This window comes from Montipora capricornis, chromosome 2, assembly GCF_036669925.1.
Source record: "Montipora capricornis isolate CH-2021 chromosome 2, ASM3666992v2, whole genome shotgun sequence".
Classification (NCBI taxonomy): domain Eukaryota; kingdom Metazoa; phylum Cnidaria; class Anthozoa; order Scleractinia; family Acroporidae; genus Montipora; species Montipora capricornis.
This window is the reverse complement of record NC_090884.1, coordinates 30,988,957-30,998,956: the sequence shown is the minus strand read 5'-3', so window position 1 is coordinate 30,998,956 and position 10,000 is coordinate 30,988,957. Positions and strand designations below refer to the sequence as shown.

Here is a 10,000-nt window from a genome sequence, read left to right as displayed (position 1 = left end):
AATCACTAAATCTTGCAGAAAGTGAAAAGAAAACCCAAGAGAGCCGTGAATCACTAACTGGCACTGTGTAAACAAACAGACTGATTCTTTGATACCAATTACTGAGAATAAACACATATTTAACAACATTGACTGTTTTCATAATTGCAATAAGTTCAAGCTCAAGCAGTGCACAGTGTGTCTTAAAGCGTGGCCTGTTAAGCCTTCCTCACGTAGTCAAAAAGATTCTGAATACCAGTGTGTTAGATGAGGCTGTGACAAAAAACACCCCAAAAAATTTTCAAAATAAAATTACATGGTTCCTTCAGCAGTACCTTCTCAACTTCAAGGACACCCAAATGGAAGAGATGCTCATTGCACGTGCACGTCCCATAATGCAAGTTTACATAAACCCAGGTGGACAGAGAGGTTATTCAGGCCACTGCGTAAATTTGCCTCAACATGTACAGGAATTGGCTACCTCTTTGCCAAGATATCCAAAAGACTTAGCACTTATAGTTATTAAGATGAAAGGAAAGGACAACACCTTTAAAGATGTAACAGTTAGGAGACGTATGGTACAAAATGCTTTGAGTTGGTTTATAAATAACAATCCACATTACCAAGATGTACGTCTAAACGAACAGTGTTTAGCGTCTTTGCCCGAAAATAGTATACCAAATGACCTGATTTCAATTGAAAGGGAAAATGATGTTAGTGAATCTTCTGACCTTAATTTTGGCCTCAAAATGAGGAAGAAATTGTTTATAATGAAGGAACACAAGTAAACACCTTCTTTCCAATTCCTGAATGCCAGCAGCAAGAAATTGATGCTATTCAACAAAAGTTATCTAGCATTGATAATCAACATATTGCTTGGCCAACAGTAGATAATGAGCCAATGAATGAGTACCTTACTCCATTTCTAGCAACAATGGCTTTCCCAACATTATTTCCAGGTGGGAAGGGTGATCCAACAAACCCGTCTCTAAACCATGATGTGCAGTTTGGTGAAAGAATCAAACACCTTCTAAAATATGCAGAAAAGGAAAATGGTACATGGTTGTACCGCTTCACTTCCCACCCTAGGTTTGCTTACTGGGCTTTAAATATGATTCAACGCAAAAGAATATTACAGCAAACTGGAATTTTCTGAAACAGAATCCAGGAGAGGCACATCTTACAACAGAAGACCTGCAACAAATGGCAGCTAATGCCAATAGCAGTGTTTTTCTTTCCAATATATCATGCTATCTCAGAAACATAACAGGATCAAGTGCTTATTGGCAAAGAGCTAAAGAGGATTTAAAGGCAATAATCACTCATGCTGCGCCCCCAACATTCTTCTTTACATTTTCACCAGCTGACCTACACTGGCCTGAATTACATACACTCTTTAAAAGTGATAATACCACAGATGAAAACCGCTGTGAGAATGTAATTAACAACCCTCACATCACTGACTGGTATTTCACTCAGCGGATGGAAAGCTTTTTTAAGCATTGGCTATATCATTCACTAGATGCCAAGTGGCACTGGTATAGATTTGAATACCAGGCCAGAGGTAGCATTCACTGTCATGGTGTTGCTAAACTAAAAAATGATCCAGGGCTGTGTACACTAGCACAAGTAGCTGTTCAAGGCTACTTGGCTGAACTATCACTTGATCATGCTAAGGCAACAGATGTTGCAAAACTCAGTCAACAGGTACTTGATGGTAAAAAAGCTTCAGAATATGTTTGTCAATATGTAGACTGGTTACTATCCACTTACAATCCAGATCCACCAGATAGTGATTCTTGGATGAAACCTTCACTCCATCCTTGTCAAAGATGTCACAAAGACATCCAGAACTCTGATGATGATTATGTGGATTTATTAAATACGGTTCAAAGACACACTCGTTGTAGTTCAAACTACTGTCTTAGAAAGAAACAAAGTGATTCAGAACTTAAGTGTAGATTTAACATTCCATTTGAATCTTGCATTAAGACAAAACTTGAATTTGAACCAATCCATTCAAAGAGTAAGGACACTGATATAAAGCAAAAATAGTAACCAAGAGCAATGACTCCAGGCTTAATAATCATCAGCGTCTTAAACTACAAGGGTGGAGGGCAAACTGCAATATTCAGGCAGTAATTGATTACCATGCATGTGTTGAATATCTTGCCAAATATGCATCAAAAGATGAACCACGTTCACCTATTATATACGTGGGTGCACTATTTATTCATTGTTGAAACTTCCTGTTGCTTCGAAAGAAAACAAAGAGTTAATTAACCGGACAAAGCCTTGTTAGACTTCAAAGCTTTTTGAAAGATATCAGTTATATTCTAATTGATGAATACAGTATGTTAGGACAATCAATGCTTGGCTGGATTGATAAGCGCTGCAGACAAGCTACTGGTTTAACTGATGAACTCTTTCGCGGTAAATCAATAATTTTAGTTGGTGATCCAGGCCAATTACCACCTGTGGGCGACAAGCCCCTTTATCATTCAAAGCCCTCAACTGCTCTTCAAGAACAAGGTCATTTAACTTACTTAATGTTTGACACGGTAGTTAAACTAACAATAAACCAAAGAGTACAAGGCTATAGCCCCGAACAAGTGAAGTTTAGAGATTTACTCATGCGCTTGCGTACAGGAGATTGCAATCAGGATGATTGGAACCTCCTGTTAACTCGTCAACCATCAAAAGTGAAAAACATAACTGAATTTAAAGATGCTATAAGACTATACTATAGCAGTGACGACGTTGCAAATTACAACTTTCAAAAGTTATCAGAACTCGAGCAACCCATAGCAAGAATAAGTGCTATATATTCCAGTCCTGCTGCTAAAAAAGTCTCTCCTGAAGACATGTCAGGTTTAGAGCCAGTCATTTTCCTTGCCAAAGGAGCTCACATTATGCTGACAATGAATTTATGGACAGATGTTGGGCTTTGCAGTGGTGCGACTGGTGTAGTACTTGACTTCATTTATGCTGACAATCAGCAACCCCCAGAAACACAGAGAGAGAATCGTTAGAGTGAACTAGTCAGGCTGTTTAAGTGTGGACAAAATCTAGAAGCTCAGTGCACTTTTAGTACGGTTTTAAGTTTATTTTAACCATAAAAAACACTCTTATTGGAAATTATCTCAGCCTGTATTTCAGCGATTACTAAGATCTACAAAAGCATGTGACATAGCGGACGACCGAGAATCCAACTGCTTTGATGATAGAACCGTTTTGACGGCTGATACTGAGTGCGGCCTGCTAAATTTTGACAGCACTAATCTACAATATCTTCAGCTAAATGGCGATCGGCTAACATGGACTAGTGACCTAGAATCCTTAAAGACATTTGTTGAAAAGGATCTGCAGCAACAAGGAAGGTGGACGTTGCCCGGCGGAAACTCAAAACAATTTAAAAGTAACAACAACAACCTTGTAATAAACTGGTACAACAAAAAGCAGCTTACTCTTTCTTTTCAAGGGCAAGATGGTCCTCTTTTAGAAGATAAATTGGCCGAATTAGTCTGGAAAAAGCCAGGGGAGAAAAGCGACTCTTTGGATTTGGATCCTTCCTCATCGATCCAGTGTTTAACTTTGCCTTTAATGGTGCTTGAGCCGAAGCGAAGCCAAAGAACTCTTCACAAGAGCGATCGAAACCCGAATTAGCTGAGTTAGTCGCTGAAATAGAAGGCATTAAGCCTGATTTGCTGATCCTCCAGAAAAAGGTCAAAGCTAATTCTAGCCTACTGTCGATAAATTGTCAAAGCCAAGAAGAACATTCGTTCAGGGCTGAGCTCCTCCATTACAAAGACAGGTGCGCACAATTGATTATGACAATATGCAAAAAAGACAAAATGGCTGAAGATTTGGAGAAAAAATGTTTGTGTCTTGAGAACCATGCAACGTCCTTGGCGCAGGAAAATGACTCCCTCCGGCTGGCGCTAAATATTATTATACAGGAAAAGAGTGAGGGAAAGTATCATCACCAGAAGGCCGATCAGTGCTGGCATCAAGTGGAAAATTCGCGTATGAAAGTTGGAAGTGCCGATCGTAGTCAGCGGAATGCAATTACCAATAACATTATAACCCGAAACAGTTTTGAGCCACTCGGTGACGATACGCAAGTAGATGTCAGAAATGAAATCAACTGCAATACAAACAGGGAAGATAAAAACAGCAGAAGACCCTCATGCTCACAGAAGAAGCGTAGGAGTAACCGATCTGGGTCAATGGAGCCGCCAAGTGAACCCGAGCAAATGCAATCGATCCGTCGAAAGGAAATTGTTATAGCTGGAGATTCAAAAACCTCCAAGGCCATAAAATGTCTAAAAACTCGCGAGTAAAAGTATCATCCTTCCCAGGCTGTACAACGCTGGATATGAAAGATCATATTAAACCACTGCTTTGTGGAAACCCACGTGGGAACCAACAGTCTAAGATCCTGCGACACTCCCCATACTTGTGCAGAAGAAATTATCGATTTAGCCACAATGGCCAGCTCTAAATCTTCAGCAAAGCTCGCGCTATCCAGTCTCGTTTGTAGATCTGACGATGAGGCCTAGGCTTATAAAATATCTGGCATGAACAAAATACTCGAGGAATCCTGCAGACAAAACAGCTGGGGATTTGTTGACCATTACCAACTACCACTTGAATCGCAGTGGTCTTCACCTAAACAAATCTGGAACATCACGTCTTGCCCGGAATTTTACAAATTATTTGCGTTTAGATTAGGATATTGCCGTCTGGGAATCCGATTTGCGATAACCGGGGTAAGTTTAACTATACTAGTGTTTTTGGGCGGGGTTTGGCTACTGCTTCCCTAAATATAAACAGTCTGCCGTCCCATATTGATGAACTTCGAGTCTTCATATCCTGTTCTAAAGTAGACATTCTTATAATTAACGTGTCTAAATTAGATTCCACTATTCATGATAACGAACTTTATTTACCTGGCTTTGAAGTAGTCAGAAGAGATCGCAGAGTTAATGGAAGGAAAGGGGGTGGTGTTTGTATCTACCTGCGCACAAATCTTAATTTCCGAATACGAGGTGATCTAAATAACGATAATTTGGAGTGTTTATTCCTTGAAATCAGCATCAGCGGTACAGGATTCGTGGTTGGCACTTGGTATCGGCCCCCAGGTTCTCCCATCGAATTGTTTAACGAGTTTGAGAAATTGATAGACAAAATTGACACTGAAAATAAGGAGTTGTATCTACTTGGCGATGTTAACTGCAATTTGTTGCCTGGGGCAACAGCACATATTTCGTCCTCATTAACTAACATTCTTGATATCTATGGTCTTAGCCAATTAATTATGGAACCAACACGTATTACCCAGGTGTCAAAAAGCGTGATCGATTTATGCATAAGTAATTCCCCGGAGAAGGTTTCAAACTTTTGGGTTGTTCACGTTGGGATTAGTGATCATTCCCTTGTTTTTATGACATGTAAGGCTAATTATGACCGCAACGGGTCTCGCACGATCGAAATGCGGCTGTTTAAAAGCTTTCAAAAAGATAAGTTCTTAAATGATCTCGAGCAAATGCCATGGAGGAATGTTAGTCTGCACTCTGATCCAAATGATATGTGGCAAGAATGGAAAAACCCGTTTGTCAGCTGCATGGACAAACACGCGCCTCTAAAATCAAAAAGAATTCGTGACAAGAGGTCTCCATGGATAACGAGTGAATTATTGCTCAGAATGCGTAGAAGAGATGTTCTTAAAAAGAAAGCGATCTCTACAAATGATCATGCCATGTGGTAGCAGTTTAAACGGGCTAGGAACCAGGTGAATAATGCAACCAAACTTGCTAAAAAACGATATTTTTCTGAAAACTTGGAAACTAGCAAAGGCAATCCACGTAAAACTTGGGATCTTATTAACGAGCTTAGCTTACAGAGCAGTTGTAAGTTGTGCAATATTTTGGAAATCCAAGCTAATAATAGAACTATAAATAACGCCGATGATATGGCAGAAGCTTTCAATGTGCACTTGACTAACATTGCGGAAATGCTAGCTCACGATATTCCGGTTGGAGAAGTTGACGCTGAATCATTCTTGTCGCCCTCTGATAATTCGTTTTCTCTAAAACCCCGAGTATCAACATTGTTCTAGACCTGTTGAAAAAAATCGATAAAAAGAAAGCCACTGGCCTTGACAAAATCCCTAGTAAGTTATTAAAAATGGCAGCTAGTATTGTTGCACCCTCACTAACAGACATATTTACGAAATCAATCCTCACAGGAATCTATCCAACTGAATGGAGATTGGCTAGGGTGACACCGATCTTTAAAAAAAGGCTCAAAATCAGACATAAATAACTATCGCCCCATCTCCCTTATCCCAGTAGTCCCGAAAGTCCTTGAAAAACTTGTCTATGACCAACTTTACCATTACCTAAATGATAATAAACTGATGTCAAGTTGCCAGTCAGGGTTCCGTTCCTTACACAGTACCATTACAGCTTTGCTTGAGGCGACAAATAGCTGGTCTGTTAACATCGACAATGGATTCCTGAATGGCGTCGTTTTCATTGACCTTAAAAAGGCATTCGACACTTTTGACCATGAAATCATTTTACGCAAGATGTCATACTTTGGGGCCGACCAGGAAACTATCACTTGGTTTCAATCGTACCTAAGCAATCGTACCCAAAGATGTAACGTTAATGGAAGACTGTCAACTCCTTGCACTATTACTTGTGGGGTTCCGCAAGGCAGCATATTAGGTCCCTTGCTATTTTTAATGTGTATTAACGATCTTCCTAACTGCCTCCGGGAGGCTTCCCCGAGAATGTTCGCTGACGATACCAATATAACACTAACTGCAAAAACTTTAACAGAGCTTAAACTAGCATTAACTCCTGAACTCAATAGCCTTAACTGTTGCCTGAGAGCCAACAGGTTGAGTTTAAATGTGGCTAAGACCGAGTTAATGATAATTGGATATAGGCAGAGGTTAAACACTCAATGTGACGAGGTTGATATACGAATTGATGACGAAATGATCAAGAGAGTAGATCGCAATAAATTCCTCGGTCTTACCATTGATGATCGGCTTTCTTGGTCAAATCAAGTAGACGAAATATGCAGGAAAGTTTCCTCAGCTATAGGAGCCTTAAAACGAATACGGCACTTTATCTCAGCTAATACTGCGCTTCAAATTTACAACGCTTTAATATTACCTCATTTTGATTATTGCAGTCCTGTGTGGGACTGCTTAAGTGGCCAGTCAAGTGATAAGTTGCAAAAATTACACATCGCACAGCTAGGGTAATTACTAAATCACCCTTTGATACGAGCTCCAACCTCCTTCTCGATACTCTTAAGTGGGAGAAGCTGTCTCTTTGACGTAAAAAACAGAAAGCACTAATTATGTATAAAACAATTCACGATCTTGCCCCGGAATACCTTCAACGCCTTTTCAGTCAACGAGATGCTGAATATAACTTGAGAAACTTAGAAGGTAAACTTACTCTACCCAAGCCAAATACTAATTATTTGAAACGAAGTTTCCGTTATAGTGGGGCCTGTTTGTGGAACAATTTGCCCCAATACTTAAGAAATGCTGACTCTATTGGGCAGCTCAAACCCACAATCAAGCAAGTATCTGACCTATCAGATTCCCACATGGCAATCATGTAAAACAATTGTAGAGCGTTTTTTTACTTTTTTTAGCTTAACTGATGATTTTCCGTGATTAAATAAAGTTTAAGTTCAGTTAACTTACCCATTGCTGTCATTGTGGAATTTCATGACTATACAGGCCCATCTGTGAGTATTAACAATCCAGGTTGTGTACCTATATGCCCTATTGCAATAACTTCCAACACATTAGATGGTCTCCATGAAAGACAACAACTACCTCTAAAACTCGCTTGGGCAATTACAATTCACAAAAGCCAAGGTTTAACCCTTTCAAATGCATGGATAGACTCTGCTGGAATTTCATATGTGGCGATAAGCCAAGTAACAACACTGTCCTCATCTGTTATCGAACCAATGACTTTTGAAAGGCTCACTAGCCTCAAAAAATCAAAACATTTGCAATTTAGAGATGAAGAGGAGAAGCGACTAGATGAACTTGCAAAACACACTTCTTATAAAAGAATCTGATAGCAAAATATATTTGGTATTAATTTTTTGCAAACACTGTATCAACTGTTTTAGTTATTCCTGGTATACAACAGACAGCAAACTAAATGTATTAATATAAATAAATAACAAAGCGTTCTCCTTGCAAGTAACAGTTCCATTTTAGAGTAATTTTCAGTAGTTCTTTACTTGTAGAATTCCAAATAAATAGTTAATCATTACATCTAACAAGTTGTCACGTTCATATATGCAGTAATTACATTTATCTACCACACGAACCATCCACCCTTCCCCTTCAATATCTACCTGTACCCCTAAAAACATCAAACGCACTCGCCTAAGCTTCGATTACAGGTAGTATTTTACGTAAGACGCACACACAAGGAAGGAAAAATATGGCGTAAATTCAGATTTTTTACGGAGACTACAGCCCTTTTAACCTTTTAAGCTAAGAGACACTGCGATTACTATTCTTGACGTAAAGTGTTTTTTTTCCATGATGGAGATCGACGATGTGTCTTTTCAAAATACTTACAAATAACAATGAAATAAATTTATGACTTACGAGTTCACTCACTCCTCCAAACCTGCTGCTTTAGTTGTTGCTGTCATTCCTAAATATAAACACGTAAATTCATTAGTCAAATTTTCAACCGAATCCGCCGGTTAGGAAAAAAAAAAGGAAAAGAAACGTCTATGTACAAAGATAAGAGTTTCCAAAGCAGTCCAAAATTCGAAAAACAAGGGTGAGTCTTTACCTGAAACTTGGCGAACAAAACTCCTTTCAACGACGAAGTGAAAGAGCTGCCTTTGGGGTCGTCGACAACAGCAGGGCAACGGAATTTGCTGGCCACGCGTGTGTACTGACGTATATCTCACTTTTCCGGTCATCGTAGACTAAGCCGTCGTTGTGGTTCTTAAGTTCCCTATTGGCAGGTACTGACACAACCTCGATATTCAATGTTGCAAACTTCAACAAAAACATCCCAGATAAGCAGCGCCTTCTGTATTGGTTGCCGCTTAAGCGCTTTACTTGTGGTCTCAACATCTGGCTTGATTATCTTATCTACCAGGGCAAGCGTTTCCTGCTTGTTCGAATAATGTTTTGGATTTTGGGAAATTGGATAATTAAGAATTTATATAAATGCTTATTTTTCACAGCAGGCCTTAATTTTGTGAGAAAGCAAAGAGGGCGAGGTGAGTGTTGTGCACATTGCTATGAAGAGATGGATGCGTGACACAAGTTATGCACATAATTTTTGATTAAAAAGTTATCTGAATTATTGATGAGAATAGCGTCAAAAGTCAGCTCTGTTGATCGCATGGTAAATAGTGCCTCATTTCTCATCTCTGGTTATTGTTTTTGCAGGACTTCTGAAAGAAGATGCAATAGTGACAGTGAGTCTGACACGAGGTCCATTTGATCATTCGGTTGTTTTGTATTATATATTGTCAGCTTACCTTGAAGATTAGCGACCCAATTGTGCAGTTCCATGCCTTTTACAAAGGCAACATTCTAGTCAGAATTTATTTTTGAGAATTGACCTGGAAGGAACTGACCAACGTTTGATTGCATGCTAATTCCTTTTTCCTTTGTATATTTTACATTCTTGTAGTTGTGCTTACATTTATGCCATGTCATACTTAAGCATAGGGTACGGGTACCTTCGGACTTGGTTAGGTGCACAGATGAGCAAATCCAAGGTACTTGGGTTGCCATGGAATAAGCAATTGGATACATTGACTGTGACCTTTCCTCAAGACGAGATACCATCAACCGAGAGAGAACTGCTCAAGAAGTTAGCTTAAGTCTCTGACTCTCTAGGTTTGACATCACCACTCACGTTGCAAGTGAAGTTAATTTACCGAGACATCTGCAACCAGAAACTGTCATGGGACGCGCAACTCACTGCAAACCTTA

The 10,000-nt window shown here is 39.4% G+C and overlaps 1 protein-coding gene across 1 annotated transcript; it reads left to right on the top strand.

Moving 5' to 3' along the window:
- The first annotated feature begins 2,333 nt into the window (after positions 1–2,333).
- On the top strand, positions 2,334–3,011 carry LOC138037121 (ATP-dependent DNA helicase PIF1-like). Its single transcript, XM_068883116.1, has one exon. It carries the CDS (start codon positions 2,334–2,336, stop codon positions 3,009–3,011), a length of 678 nt encoding a protein of 225 aa, XP_068739217.1.
- Positions 3,012–10,000: the final 6,989 nt, after the last annotated feature.